Here is a 16,348-nt window from a genome sequence, read left to right on the forward strand (position 1 = left end):
AAGGCGGCGGGGGGTCTGCCCGCCCTGCTCCCGCCGCGGGTGGGGGCCAGCCCCGGGGCTCCCCCGGCCCGCCCCGCCGCCGGCCGCCCAGAGCCCCTCGCCCCGCACCGCCAGGGCTGGAGGAGGAGGAGGAGGAGGAGGAGGAGGAGGAGGAGGAGGAGGAGGAAACCCGGCGCTTTCACTCCTGCTGGCTGCAGAGGCTGAGGCAAAAGACAGAAAAAGGAGGAGGGGAATAAAAATTAGAGAGGGGAGAGAGAGAGCGCGAAAGGAAACTAAGCCCAGCTTTTGCCGGTGCTGCTTCGATTGGATCTGGTTTGAGTTTCCTCTCTGCTGGCTTGTGCAGGCAGAGAGGAGGAGTGGGGGGAAGTAACTCGCTCGCTCTTCCTCTGAAGCTTAAGCAAACGTGCTGGTGCCGGCACTGGTGGGGACTTGCCTTGTAGCTTATTGCTCTCAGTTACTAAAGAATTGCCTGGACTTCTCGCGGACCCGGAGGAAAAAGCCATCACTTCACAGACCCGATAGTTTCTCAGTGCCTATAGACTAGACACTTTTTTTTTTTTTTTTTTTTTTTTTTGGTCCTAGGAGATTCTTTTTAAAATTATTTTTCTCCCGTGTCTCTCAGAACAGCAGTTCCTTGAGTGTGTGGCATTGAAATCCATTACTTGTCAACAACTTCGGGAGATATTTTTACAAACTTTCTTTTTCCCCCTCTCTTTTGTTTTATTTGCCTTAAGAAAAAAAAAAAAAAAAAGAAAAGAAAGAAAGGAAAAGATAATCCTTTTAGGGGGAGGGGAGATGATCGTGCTGATGTGGAATAAGTGCTCCTGCTGTCTCCTCTTACTAGCCGCGGTCCTGATCGTGGAGAGCTCCCAGCTAGACAGCTCCAGCTCCAAGGTGAACTCCATCAAGTCCACCCTGATGGGGGAGGCTCCAACTCAGGCAACCAACAGATCTGCAGGCATCCACCAGGGACTGATGCTTGCTAGCAGTAAGAAGGGCAAAATGCTAGAGCAGATGGGAAAACCTCCCAAGCATTATCACCGGCAAGGAGAGGTAGGACATCACTTCATTGCTTGAGTGTCCGTCTGTGTGCTATATGCAAGTAATTGCTAGTCTTCCCCTCACGTTGTTTTCAAAGCTTTACTGTGTTAAATTAATTCATATGCTTCATCAGGGATATCTGGGACAATATCATCTCACAATTGGTGTTAAGAACTGTGCAAGTGGGAGTTGGAAGGTTTTAAACCTTTCTTTTTTCTCTGTAGGAAGAATAACTGACAGAAGAAAGAGTAATCTAAAAAATTATCATCTTCAGCATTTCTTTGTTTGATTCCTTCAAAGTGCTGCTAGAAGTAAAGGAAGAAATTTCTTGTTAACTCTCAGGCACTAGATGAATTGAATTTGAATAGGTGAGGAAAATTTGAGCATGGAGTGGAAACTGCATTTGCAGCGGTGAAAAAAAGTTGGTTTAAAAAATCACACCTAGCAAGTTGATCTCTGCTATCTTTCTCCATGGGGAGAATAAAAAAGCATGCTGTCCCAGTGGCATAGTTTAAGGCCCATTCATTTGCTTAATATGACAGAAAATAAATTCTAGGTTTCTTGTCTAGAATTCGCTCCAGTGATTGTGGAAGTTTGGGAGTAACATCCCTGAATATGAAGTTTGAGTGAAAGGGAGAAAGAAAAGGTTATAGAAACTTTATGAAAAAAAGACCCTGACTTGCTCATGCAGTCTTCTTTCCTCTCTACCCTGCTTGGAAACTTGGAAGTCCCATAGAAATTTATCTTCATTCACCTATCTTTGTGGTAAACTATTTTCAGCCATCAGTTCTCTACTTCCCTATCAAGTCTCAAATTGGATGGTATGAATGTTGTGCATGTTGAACAAGGTAGACTTCTTCAGAAAATATAGGTTTTATACTATTGGGTATTATTAGTACCTCCAAATACAGCTGCTTTTCATAAGCAACAGACAGTGTAGCAGCAAGGGAGCTGCCAACATTCAGCACTAAAAAGGCGAAATACTCAATGCCTGAAGGGTCTGTATCTTGCCTTCATTTTTCTTAAAACAGCAGAGAGGCTGCAAATTCAAGTAATCCACTGAATTTACTAAAGTGTTTCACATCAGCTTCCCAATAGTTGGATGTTATCATTTGAGTTTGTGTGCAGGCGTAATAACAGTGGTGGTAGTTTTGGTTTTTGCGTGTGAGAAATTTGTTTTCAAACTCCTCCAAGCTTTCTTTCTCTAGCCACTCAATTGTTTTATAATTTACCCAGAATTTGGTTGCCTCTCCTTACCTCTGAGCAAAGTTTAGTAACAGATGCTGTGCTGAAGTTTCATATTACTGAAGTACTGTGCTCTTTCCTAGTGCACATTGTAATAATTACTATGTTAAATCACCTTCAGGAAATACAGGAGCATGATACCCTTTCTTATATATTCTCCTTGGGTTTTCTTTTGTTTTCTGTGTATTTGCAAGAAGTCAATATATAGGACCTATTTTCCCACTAAGTGTTATCTGAGTCTCATGACTTTCAGTGCAGGTACTTGAGGGGCTGCGCTGTACCGCCCCAAACATGATACATAATTTTTGCCTTTTGGGGAGGTCTTGCTACCTTTTCCTATGTACAACATCCTTATCACTTCAATGTGTATTCAGCGCAATGTTGAGAATGATGGATTATAATTCATCCAGTTCCTGGAAAACAAGTTGGGCTGCCCACTGGTTGCATTTGCAAGGTTTGCCCCTTACTTGCCAACCTGGATTGTTGGCTGGGAACTTCTGGTTACTGGCATAAACTCATGAGGTACACTTCAAGCCAGAGACAACACTGTAATCTGTAACAGTAGAAGAGATGGCTTGCACGTTAAGATGCCCTGCTTATAGCACAAGCAAAGACCCCTGGAGAATTTGTGACTTTGTCTCCCAGGGAGCAAAGCCTGACCTCCCGTCAAGGGCTGTTGGTGCTGATTTCACCCTCTCTCCCCAGGACTCCGTCCCTGGCTCCTGCATGGTCTCACACAGATGTAGTCCATGAAAACGACTCAGATTTGCTACCAATAATTGTAGATGCTACTTTCGGCCATCGCCTGAAACAACAAATTTAACACAGAAAGGCAATAAAAAGAAGAAAACAAAAAAGTAACTTTTGTGATAATGCTTTATCTTTGATGATACTTTCAGTTGCAGGGTTGGTAAGGTGCTGCAATTTTTAACAGCGGTGTCACACCTTTCAGCCAATTTAGACATGACATTTTCATAACCTTTTTTTTGAAAGTACTCTCTTATTAGGTTAGTACTTGATTTGTTTAGATTATGGGACTTCGTGCTGAAGTTTTGCATGCCATTTTCTAAAAGAACAGGCCTATGCCTTTGTTTCTAAAACAATCTGTTGCATTAGTGGAATTTATAATGTGTTGAAAGTAGGAGTACCTTTTATACCTTTGTAACACTAAAGGGTGAGTTGAGTGTCTTGTTTACAATTAGGAAGTAGTTTTAGTAAAGACAAAGGATATGGAGCTTAAAGGAAAATTAATAGAATTTTGCTGTTGTGACAGCTCTGAGCTGTGCATTCAACTCTCTGCATATACACGTAGTGGAAATCAGAGGACTCTCACCAAAATTGATGAAAGACTGTCAGCCAGCAACCTCTTTGCTTTTTCAGCTCAGTAGACTAACGCACTTTCAGAACATTTCTCTAATACGTTAATGTAACGTTGTCAATTATGTGAATTTTCAGGACTAGGAGCACCTTGGGAGTCTTTAATCAGCGATAAATTGATGGATACAATAGTTCATGGCTTATCTAGAGCGTTGATGTGTTTCAGCTGGTAGTTTCAGTGCTTCTGCCCAGAAAGGGAAGATCCAGTGCTCCTTTGTCAGGCAAAGTTCCAGTTCAAATTAAAGAAAATACTCACATGAGCAAAGCAAGCTGATCCGGCTTGCTGGAGGGACTGGCGGGGCAAATGTGGATTTTAGTAAGACTTACATTTTTATGTCTTTCTGAGGAATATTATTTATTTTCTATTCTTATTCCCTTTACTGCCTTGGATCAGCAGAGAATGAGAAGCACTGGCGTGCTAAATTGGTGAGATTTCACTGTCTTCACTGTTCTTCACTCTCACTCCTGTTTTCCCCTTTCTGCGAACTGTTAATGTTTTCCCAATTTCACAGAGAATCGAAAAGTATCTATAGCATTTGCACAAGGGAAAAATATGCTCAGAACTAGGACTGTAGATGTTAGACTAGGTTCCTTTCTGGGGGTGTCAGTACTGTATACTCTCTGCCATCTGTTTCTTCTGAACACTTGATTTGGAGAAATGGCCTTTAGGAACAACGAACACCTCAGTACTGTAGCCTGTCTGGGAAATTGTTCTGGATATATTATCTCTCTAAATAAATGCAGTCCATAGAGTCATAAAGGAAAAACGCCAGGTTAGCAGTGACAGTGGATTAATTTTTCTGCATGTTATGTATAGCTTCCACTGTGTTAGGGCAAACTTTCCCATGTGAGTGCTCTTGCTCAACTATAGAGATGCAACTTGAAAGGGAAAATCCCACATATCGTAGCTGTGATTGAAAGGCATAGCCATTCCTTAGATTCCTGGATGATGGCTCTGTAGCCTCTTTAATTCACTTCACCATCTTTTATGACTGGGTTAGAGTCTCCTCTCTCCTCTGAGACTTGTCCCCTCCGTCAGTGCTGGGGTTTGCACTCCTTCTCACTTAACCACCTTTAATGATCTTGTAGGCTGAGATCTATCAAACTTTATTTCCATCCGTTGTCCTTCTTTAATCTGTGGGCTCTGTTGTCTTGTGGGCTCTATTATCTTCTGCCCTTTCCAAGTCCTGGCCGCAAGCCCCTGTTTCGTCCCTTTCCCCAGCAAGATGTGTCTCTCATTCCCTTTGCTGCTGCATAGCTGGTTGGGTTTCTGCTGCCTGCTGGAACTGTCTCTCCCACTTCCCCCACGCGCACAACGGGGAGCAGCAGCAACTGAAGGGAAGATCCGGGACGGCCAAGAGAGAAGACCTGCACAACTGTGGGGCTGAACAAGAGATAATGAGGTCTGGAAAAGGGAGGGAGGAGTGAAAAGCTGGGACAGGTTTTAACGCTGCAGAGGCATGATAGACAAATCTCAGATAAGCCTCTCTATTCCAAATATGCTTGGTTTAATTTTAAAAATGTATTTTTTTTTTGAACTCTATCACAGCTTGAGCTGAGAGGCTTGAGACCACAGAAGCCAAAGCAACAAGGAATTAATCCAAATGGCTAAGTTGTCACTGATCTCATACCTAGCAGTGCATGGACATACATGTGTTTCTTGAACAGGACGTAGTTACCCACAAGGACTTGCTAGAAAATGCTTGGATGATGCTTTGTAGCAATTAAAACAGCATGAGATGTAGTAATTGACTGCGGTGCCCTGAGAATGTTACAATAAAATGTACCAAAGACACCAAAAATGTAACCACAATATCTTGAATAGCTTGCAACCAAGACAGTGTAAATTATTTCTCCATGGGATTAAAAATAAATTAATTACAATACCTAGAAATTACATCCAGCAACAGACGCCTTTTTTTTTTTTTTTCTTTTTTAATAAAAAAATAAATACAGAATTGCTAAATCTGCAGAGGTCACCAGACAATGTATTCTTTGCTCTTGCTGTTTGCTGTTAGGAATCTGGGAGATGCACTGGTTTACTGGCAGCAGTCTTACTAAATAGCTGAGTGGCTTGTCTCTTGATTGCAAAAATGGGACGTAGGGTATTATCTCCTTCCTGGGTCATGCTTGGTGTCCTCTTCAATTTGTCATTATTATTTGACTTCTTAATATAGAGCAAAAGCTGCTATGAAGTGGCTTTACTACAACTCTTTCCTATTAATGTTGCAAAAATGCCTAGAAAACTTCCAGGACTCTGATGTGCTGTTGGGTGTGCAAATACTTAGGAAGACTTAGTTTCTGTCTGGAAAGTTTGTCAGAGTCTAAGGACAACACAAAAGATGGTGAAGCATGATTATATTTTGTCCTCAGAAAAATGAGTCTGATTAACTCATTATGTTTGATTAACTGATGCTTTGCAGATGCAAATATAGCACAAGTTTAATTTTGATTTTAATTATCTCAACACCAGATGTATCTTGCAAGCACTTCATATCTCATGGTTTGTCAGTTAAGCCTTTGGTCCTTTTACAATTGTACTTACAAATGCCTTACCCTGGAAATGTCGTTTAGGAGGAATTTAACTCTGCGAAGGAGGAGTCCCATTAAGCTCCTGCTTCTGTTTGTTTTTCTTGCATTGCTTTCCTCTTCTGGTTTTGTGTATCTGAGAATTTTTTAAGTATATCCAAACAAGTTTTATATCTATGTAACAATGTTAATTTGGAGAACACCTTCAAAGCAGAGACCTTCCTTTCTTGGGCTTGCTGAAGTCCCTGTCAAGCTCATGTTACTCTCTTGTGCACACACGGGTCGTGGCTGGCGAGAGTCAGGGTGCAGTGGGCGAGACTGGGAGCCAGCAGCCCCCACCTGGCCCGTCGTCGGCACGCGGCTTGTCACCGTGTCCCGCTGCCGTGCTGGGGACCTTCGTGTCGGTGTCGACGCTGCAGTTGTTAGACGTTTATGATAGATTTGAAAAGCTGAAGTTTGTATGACGCTACAGAGATGACAAAGAAAACAAGGAGCCACCTCTCTGCTTTTCCTGCATCTGTAGAACTCCAAGTGTATTTAGGTTTTTAAAATTTTTTTAACTGAGGATGATTCTATGGAAATCCTTGTCTTTCAGTGCTATGTTCTAGGCTGTGTTTCTGGTACCTTTAGGTTGTAGTCATCTTCTATAAGCTTTGTATCTATGGATGTGAAAAGTCCATACAAAAGCCAAGAAGATCAGAAGGTTTGTTTTGTTACTTTTTAAAAAAAATAATTTTGCCTGCAAAAGTCTTTATTTTGATTAGAGAACATGAGCATTCATCTCTTCTTTATTTGATCAAGTATAGGATGTGCAATGACTCCGTGTGTCCCCAAACTGTCACTTTTCTTCAGTGTAAATTTTTCCTTTTTGATTGAAGGGCAGATTTATTTTAATGGAAAATTTATTGAACACAAAGCAATTTTTAAATTGCAGTTTAAATATTAAAACAGGTGAATTTATGATACTTCCAAGCTCATTGCAGAATCCTTTGCTCCAGAACGAGCTGCAGAAAGCAGTGTTACGAGAGAGAGATGGTGTAAAAGGACACATATGGTCATGCTAAATGACCAAAGCACAGCAGTTTTCAAACAAAATCATGAGTTTTCTTCATCTTAGTTACAGTTTTCTTGGGATCGGCCCTAAATCCATCTATGATTTATATATTTGTGTTCGTGCAAACAGAACTCGAGTTATGAAAATGAATGGATATGAACACACACTGGGATCATGGAGTTCACTCATTTAGCATCTATTTTGTTCTTACTAAAGACTGGGGCAATACTGCAAAAAAAGAAAAAAAAATTGAGTTGGTTTTTTCCCCCTCAAAGCGCATAAGCACACGGTTCAGCCTCTTGGGACTTTCTTAAAGCTAAGCTTTGATATGATTGAATTTTCGTATGCACAGTAATGAATCTTGGAGACATGCATGTTGCACATATGTAGTGCAAATGGCACTGGCTTAGCATTTTTAGCAGTAAGCGAAGGTGGACTGTTGTGCACATGCTCGGGAACGAGGTGTTGCTTTGCTCTGCAAGCCCTCGACCTCATTCTCTGTGCATCATGTAAGTGTGAACCAGGCTGTGCATGCTTTTAAAAGCATATTTATCGGTCCACTGAATGAGAGGACAGGGTTCAGTTCTACACATTTTGGCAGCTTGCGCTGATTGAAGCAGTGACTTGCTGTCAGTGTGATCTCTTCCCTGCAAGTCTGAAATGCCTAAAGCAGAGATCTCTTAAAAGGAATTGCAAATAGAATATATCTATGTTGCAGCAGGAAACTTTTGTTATTGGAATCTCATTCTTGACTAGAACAGCATCAGGGAAAATAATGTATCTAATGGGAGAAATCTCTATTTTTCCTTTTGCAGGGTAGTTTCCAAAATAATTTCTTTTCGTATGTGTTCCTACAGAAAATGGTGCACCTCTTCTTGACAGCCTGCAAAGATTCTAAAGCTGGACACTTTGCTGCAAAATAAGATCTCTGGGATCAGGGGAGAGAACTGTATGTAAAACCACTAACAGAAATGCAAAATGCTAATCCTAACTAGTCTAGTTGGGGTTAACTTAGTTCGATTCATTTTCAGAAGTATCAGAAAGATTTAGACTGTGTCAAAAAAAAAGGTGCTGATAGATGTGCTGCCATCTTGTATTTAACCTTTTTACTTTCATGTGACTTTCTCCCCTCCTTTTAGTACTTTTTATTTTACAGCAAAACTCTAGTGTTTCGTGAAGTATAGCACAGTACTCTGGATGGCGAGTGTCAAGTACTCATGCCAACTCAAAAGAAGCCGTAGAAATCTAGGTCCTGTGTCTATCTGGGGCTCGGGTCCCATCTCAAATAACTTAGGTTGTTTTCTGAAGTCGCTGCTGAAAATGGATTTTGGGCTTCCTGATGCTGCAAATTCTGAGGAAGATTCCACCTGCCCACCCACTCTTATGGCTAGACTTACTGGTGTGCTTGAGTGCTTTCCCTGATGTTCTTACAGCGGGTGTGTACATGTGGAGTGTAACACAGAGTGCTTTGGCTTATATGGTCTCTGTTCAGGGTGAGTTTTTATTGAGCATGGCTTTAAAAGGAGAAAAACCTTGGTCCCATACGACATAAATCTGAAAGCAAGAGATGGTGTTAGGGAGCCTTGGGCTTGGCAGACAGGTGGTCTTTGCAGTGTGTCTTCAGCAGCAGCTGAGTGAAACATGGCCAAATGAAGTGTCTGTTGGCCTGACCTGGCAGGGTGAGTACAGACTGCAGAACTTGCCATATTTCTTTTCTTCTCTTTTGGCTTGAAAACGAGAAAGCAGAGCCTGCCTCCCATCCAGTTAATTGTGAACTTCCTGGGAGACTCAGGATCCTGTTTTCTGTCATAAAAAAGAAAAGTTTTTGCTTCTGTCTGTCTTGTGGGGCATTAGGTTGTCCAGGACATGGAGACTGAGCTGTGAGTCTCCTACTTCTCTTTGGTCGGAGGAGTACTGGGTGGATACTTACTTTCTTTTTCAAACACCGCTTCCCCTGTCACTCTTCAGGCAGAAGGGAAGGAGAGAGGAGATGTCAAATGGCCATTTCTTCTTTTAGAGGTGGACAGGACAATGGCGTTTCTTACCAAAGAAAGAGTTACAAATTGTGATTGAATAGTTAACATACATAGAGAGAGACCATATGGTGAGTAGCATGAAGGGATAACAATAATGGAAGAAGCAGAAGAGAAGAAAAAGCTGGCTGCTATCTTGTGCTTGCATTAGGGAACAAGGTGACCATTTGGCAGGCTAGAAAAGGTGGCGTGGCTGGTGTGTTACCTAATATTAAATTCATGAGTGTTTACAGAGATAAACAGCCTGGAATCGGGCACTAGTCTTCTCTTTGCATGGGGTTGACCTCATTAACTGATGATGGGAGCCACCAAGTAAATGTGAAGACTGTTTCATCTAATTAGCACAGCCTGAAAGTTTTACCAGACTTGTCATTCTTAAATTTCAGTTTATCGTCCACTCAGGTAGTAATAATGATACCATCTGACCCATATAACCAACCACATGCCACAATGTGTGAGCTGAACACTATGGTGTTGCCCAGCGAGAATGGAAGGTATTCTTCCAGACCCTCTCAGTTCCTGTTACTCCCAACAAAGCTAAATTTGCAACGTAATATTATTCATAAATGAGTAGTTCAAACAGCTTCTGTGGTGGGGAGAGAGGGTGGGTGTGGGTCAGAACTGAAGAATGGAAACCCCTGGAAAGACTGGGAAACCAGAGGGTTGCCGTCCTCTCTCTACACCTTCTCCAGAGTGGAGCCAAGTGTTGATGCTGCCTTATGTGTCGTCTTAGGGGTAATGAGGAAAAGTGCCTGTCAAAAGTTAGGCTTAAAAGTCTACTTTCTATTTTGGTGGAGGGTCTAAACTGCTTAGCTGCATAAAATGTTTTTGTAATTGTTTGAATAAATACAGGGGTTTTAAAATGCTCTTCAGGAATGCTCGTAAACTTCTGTGCTTGGTTTTGTCCCTGTTGCTATCTTCCAGACATCCCACTCCTCGCCAAGGAAATGGCTTTTTAACAAGAAGAATCCTCTGGAAATTACTTTCTGAGGGGGTCCTTGCCACAGCAGCTGCAACAAATTGCAACTGAAGTTCAGTCCAATTGTTTTTTATTGCTAAAAGGATAAGTGACCAAGTGAATACTTGTATTATAGCTTCGCGACAATTTATAAAGTATCAAATTGTAGTGTGTGGTGTTGTCTAACCAGAAGATTAATGTTTCCTCTGTGGAGGGAAATTTCTCTCAGACTTTGTACCAGTGTTTAAGCTGAAAGAGGCTGGGAAAGTCTTGCCGATCCCAAACTGTCCTGTGGTTAGGCCAACTTAGGGTTTTCCTTCCACCGAGACCCTTGGCATCGGGGCCTGGCCAGTGATGTCAGTGGAAGCACAGTATAAGCAGCACAAGGCAGCTGAAAAGAGGAGTCACGGCGGTGCAGTCTAATGCATGCTGATCCACTTCCCGCTGTGTAAACAAGTCTCCAGGGGGCATTTTCTGAGCAAGTTGTTTTTGAGTAGCAGCATAGCTTTAGCATAGCTCAGCTTATGCTAATTGGGAGGCATTTTTGGCATCATTTTCCAAATGAGCAACACGGAGTCCAGGGAGGTCAAGGAAGGATGGAGCAAAACCTTGGGATGGTACGGGCTGCTTCCTTGTCTCTTTGAGCAGGGTTTGCCATCTGGAAAGGAGTCGCAGGTCTGCTTGCTTTCCCCGCAGCCTCTCTGCTCCATCTTCAGGGACAGTAGGGATGATAAGGAAGACCCTGTACCTTCATTTCTCTAGAGAAGTGACTAGAATGGGAAAGGAGATGCATCTTTTATTATGTGGGAAATAGGAGGTTCTGAGTTTTGGTATTGCACAAATAGATAAATGTGCTAGATAGTGCAAAATTTTCTAAGGCTTTCAGAGGTAGGAACTCAGGCTTTCTTAGTCTATGTGTTTGTCTATATGAGTATGAAAATCTTGGTTTAGGTATTCTGTAAACAGCAGTAGTAGGCAGAGATAAATCATACATTAAATTATTATTATAATATTATTATTATTATTATTGAAAATGCAAAAGCTTTATTTATCTTTGGATTTCACTAGAATTGTGCAAGAAACAACTGGCTGGAGCACTGAAGGTGGATTGTGATCAGGTGGTTGGAAGAAAGAGTTTGAAAGTCAATAGTTTCCCCCCCCTTGCTTTCCTGATTTGCCAAGCTGGGAAGCACATATTTGGCCCAGTGCTTGAAAGGAATTTTGACGCTTTATTAAAAAAATTTGTAAAATGTTTGAAGACCTTCCTACATGGAGGTGCCTGATAGACAGAAGAAGTTAATTTGAAATGCAGTGTCTGTTATTTGTGCACTTCAATGAGCTCAGGCTATGGAGGGTTTAAATACTGGGCAGCAAAACTGGAGACACTCCTCAGTCCCTGAGAAAGCAGATTTCTGATGAGCTTCGTGGGTCAGGTTCCCTCCTTCCCCAGGCATGCTGGCCTTATGCTGGCCTTACTGTCGCTGCTGTAGGTTTGGGATTTGGGTTTGGTTTTGTTCATTGCAGTTGCAAGGATGGTGCCTTTTCTTGAGCACTGTACTCTTAAGTTATCAGTGAAGGGTAGATAAGAGAATCTTTATTACAGGCACACATGTGCACTGCAGGTGTGAAGGGAACTCTTAAACTGTTTATGAGTGCACAAAGCCCCACGAACAAAGAGGGCAGAAAAGAATGTTGTCATTTTAAGGAAAAAATATGTTTTAAGTCCCTGTTAAAAATAAAGCCAAAAAGGAATAGCAAATGGGCTGCAGATTGTCTGCATAACAGGGATTAGCACTGTGAAAATCTTTCATTTTTCTGAACAGGCATGTACACAGACAGGCCAGTGCTGCCGAGATGCCATTCAACACTGGAGGGGGTATCCACTTTCAGCCCCTTGTCTCAGTGGATTACGCACAAAATCCCCCTCCAATAGGAATAAACAGACAAAGAGCAGGATAGCACTGTCTTAACTCTGTTTTAAAGGTTTTGGGTGAGTAGAAGCCAGTGCATACGCTGTACAAACAGGTATGATAGTGGCGTATGAGTTCCAAGTCTGGGGTGCAGTTGTCATTCTAGAATTTGGTGGGACTGAGGTCTTTTTTACAGCTAAAGGGTCAGAACAGAAGGGTCAAGGATGGGGAAAATGAGAGAAAACCCATTATCTTCTATAACAGCTGCATAATGATATCTTCACTTGTTCAGGAACGCCTTTCAGATCCACTGAGGGGAACATCCATAATGGTAGTGACAATTCAGTACCCAAAGTGATGTAACTCAGTCCCCTCCAGCACTGTTTCCCAGCAGATACACCAAAAAAATGTGGCTACAGACCCAAGTTCCTTCTGTGCAGAAATGCCACACTTCAGCTCCTTACTCTGCAAAACATGCCTATTGCCCATGTTATCCAAGGGGTGCCACATGCTTCAAGCCATCTGAAAGGTTAGGACCTCTTTATAGATAGTATTAATTTGAAAGGTATTTATGCACCTAAATCCCTGAATGTTTTCAGTGGGAATTAGGTTCTGCATGCCTTCAGAGAGCGAGATCATGGCATTTTCCATGCAGGAGAGAAATTCAGCTTAGGAAATCATCCGGCTGAGACTCCCTCATTGCAAAGCATGCTCAGGGACAAGTTGCTCTCTTGTCTTTCATCACCTGTATAAGATAGTCTAAATTTGGTCATCAGAATAATTTGTTATAATTATTATTATGGAAAAAGTTAAATCAGAGTAATTTACGCTGTTCCCTCAACGATGAAATAATGATATGAAAGATCAGTGACAGAATGTATCTAATGTACCAGACACAGTTCCTCTGGCCCTTCTGTATGAGTTTTGATCACCATCCAGAGTAACCCTTTTCTTAAAGCAGTGTCATTTTTTTTTTTGGGGGTGTAAAACTGGACAAGGGTGCAGAGCTGTTGCAAGCAGAGCTGTAGCGTTTCTCTTTAATGAGCCTCTTCCTGACCCACCCTATGTAAAGCAGTTGACACATCATGTGTTGTGCAGCTGGGGCAGCTACCCTGGCACATGTATGTGACACATGAACGAATTGACTTTGGCCTTTTGGAAGCACTGGACCCATGCTGTTCTCCAAAGATGTGTCTAAGTAATTTCACAGATAGCATGGGTATAACGGCAGCGGGAGCAAGGGCTGGAGTGGAATTCACTAATTCAGATTTAGCTGATTCTGTGAAAACAGATTGCATGACAGAGACTGACACTCGGTTTCTGGATCTGATTTCCTCTCTTTCCCTGGTTTGACCTACAGTGCTTCTTCTGGCTGTTGGTCAGTATTTGGGTCTCAGGTTGTAGAGTCTGTGTGCGTGGGGGGGTTTATTTGGGTTTTTTTTTGGGGTGGTTATTTTTTAGGGATTTTTTTTTTTTTTAGTGCAAGACTTCTGCGATGTAGCACTTTAAATTTATCCCTTGACCGAAGGGCAGACCAGTTTCTGTGAGATACTAGCTGGAGGGTTTGAAGGGCTGCTTAGGTGGCGCAGGGCTGAATTTCAGCCTGGATGATTCACGCTGCTGAAATGGCATGAGCAGACAAGAGCAGCCATGAACACGTTTCGTGTGCTGTTGGTGGTACAACATGTGTCTGTGTTGCTGCAGGACAGGGAGCTCGGCTGCTTCTGGTGCTGCTGACTTCACCGGAAGTCCTTGTCCTTGTGTGCTTTGACCACTTGGTAGTAAAATACCACACTGCTTTTACTTTTAATCCCCTTCTGTCCTAAGTGACCCTATTGGCAGGAAATTAATTTAAACAGTAGCTACTAGAAGACATTTTGTGAACATTTGCTTCTTCTAAAGTTTATTTTCACAGTATGTTTCACCTGAATATTTTCCAGAACAAATGCACTGCTGTCCTGATAACATGTGCAAGGCTGAGGCTTCCCTCTTCCTCCCAGCCTACTTCACAAAACACTCTTAATACTCAACCTTAATCATATTTGTAAAGATAATATTAAGGTTAATGTTTCAAAACAGCACTCTCTTACCAGGGTAATGACAGATCAAAATCAAATACCACCATTTCTGGCCAGTAATTTACCACTGCTCTTCAAACACTTACGTGAACAGAGCTGTAGCTTGAGCACAAAAACTTCAAAGAAAATGATTTGCCAAGGGATAACCCATTTCATAACTGATTATAATAACTAATAACTGATCAGTAGACAGGGAAAATTAAGCAGGACTAAATGGCCAGCTTTCACAATGCAGGGAGACTATAAGCAAAGTTTCATGCAAATCTTTTGGAGATTGATGCTGTTCAACTGATTGGCAAATTGTCTGGAAAATGGAGGATTAGTGAGGCATGAAAGTTTTAATGAAATGTATTCAGAATAGTAAGAACTTAAATGGACCACAAAGAGTTGCAGTAAATGTCAGTATGCTGAGCACCTGAGAAATAAAACCCACAGATAAAATTCCATTTCTATAGCTATAAACCAATTTACATGGTGTAATGTAATGGCACTTATGCACATACAGTGATAACTTCTAAATTAAAGTCACTTTAGCTCTCAGTTAATGGCAAAGCAGCAGTAGAGACAAAAATTAAATATTAAAAAGGCAAAACAAAACCCAAGCAAAATATCAGGAACTGAGAACAAAACAGAGTGCATTTTTACACTACTTCTAAATTCATGGTGCTGAATAACTGCTAAAAGGATATAGAAGCAGTCAGGATTAGATGGGGGAGGAGGACAGGAGGGATGATCAGAGCAGCAGAACTGTTTTAAGACAGGAGAAATTAAATAGGACACAACACCGCAGTTTGGCAAACGGATGCCCGTGGGAGAACAGGACAAAGATATAAAATAATGAAGAACAAGGAAAAGGTGAGCGGGGAGCAATCACTCAGTATTTGCCCTAGAAGAAGAGCCAAGAGCAGACAGTGTGAAATTATCAGACAGCCAGGAACTACTTTTTCATATTGTACAGCTCATTGCCACATGATGCTATAGGAGCCATATGGAACTGCTCAAATGGAGATGAGACAGACGCACACAAGAGATTGCACTGGTAGGTACTAAACACAGTGGTAAAACTTCCATCTTCAGATGTGTCTAAGCTGCTGTTGGCTGAAGCTGGGAGAATGCATCTGGGAGAAATCCTTCTGTACTTGCCTATGTTCTTACTCCTTGGAGTATTTGGAACTAGCGGGACACTGGCCTGACCGCTTTGCTCTGATATGTTATGGCAACGTTTATGTACTTAGGTAGTTTGTCAATAATTATTTTTTATCAATATAATAATTCAAAATCATTTTATATTTTATCAGTATCATAAATAATCGATGTTGTTACCTCAGTTTATCAGGAAACTTAAACATATGTGGTTCAACGTAAGCATTCGTGTTGTCTTGTTTACCTCAGTTAGGTTGTGCATATATAAATATTTAACTACTTTGCTAGACTCAATCTTTAGGTCTATGACAGTGAGCACTGATTTTCATATCCTCTCCAATGCCCATGGACATCAGCGTGTATACTCCCACAAAGTTTGTTATGGGTTTGTTATCTGGAGAGACTTCTAGGAAAAATGTTCCAAAGAGGTTGCAGTGGTGAATGGAAAACATGACTATAATGAAAAGGAAATGGAAAACCGAAGAAATAGACAAAGAGGCTTAGGACAGATTTACAAAGTATGTAGCACACACAAGTCAAGGGAGACTTTTTGAAGAATTTTGCTACCATTTAGTCAGCTATGAAAGTGAACACTTTCAAAAAATTGTCAGATTTTCAAGGTATTCATCATTCAGAATGAAGGTTTTTGGTTTTGAGGGGTCTTTTTGCTTCCTTTTGTTACTTCCTCAAGCTTTTTTTTTTTTGCTCATGAGTAAATTCTTCCCTCCCAAATTATCATTATACTTAGGGATGAATATCTTCTTTATAGAAACTTCATAAATACATCCTGTAATTTTGTAGTGAGCTTCTGTGGTAAACTGTATAACTCAGTGAATTGACTTAAATTTACCTTCAGAATGCACCTTCTTTTTCTGCTCAGACCTCAGCCCTTCTGTATGCACAGCTACCTTTGAAGGCAGAGTTCACTATAGTCCAGGTCAGCAAACCTGGACTCAGCAGCAGAGTGAGTGTCACTTCCT

General features: G+C 41.5%; 1 protein-coding gene across 1 annotated transcript in view; it reads left to right on the forward strand.

Moving 5' to 3' along the window:
- The first annotated feature begins 795 nt into the window (after positions 1 to 795).
- Positions 796 to 16,348, forward strand: part of DKK2 (dickkopf Wnt signaling pathway inhibitor 2) — a 42,000-nt gene continuing 26,447 nt past the window's right edge. The window contains exon 1 of the mRNA XM_009962223.2: positions 796 to 1,053. Within this exon, the coding sequence (XP_009960525.1) occupies positions 796 to 1,053 (258 nt within the window). The remainder of the gene's footprint in view (positions 1,054 to 16,348) is intronic.

This window comes from Leptosomus discolor, chromosome 4 (assembly GCF_034619465.1).
Source record: "Leptosomus discolor isolate bLepDis1 chromosome 4, bLepDis1.hap2, whole genome shotgun sequence".
Taxonomy (NCBI): Eukaryota; Metazoa; Chordata; class Aves; order Leptosomiformes; family Leptosomidae; genus Leptosomus; species Leptosomus discolor.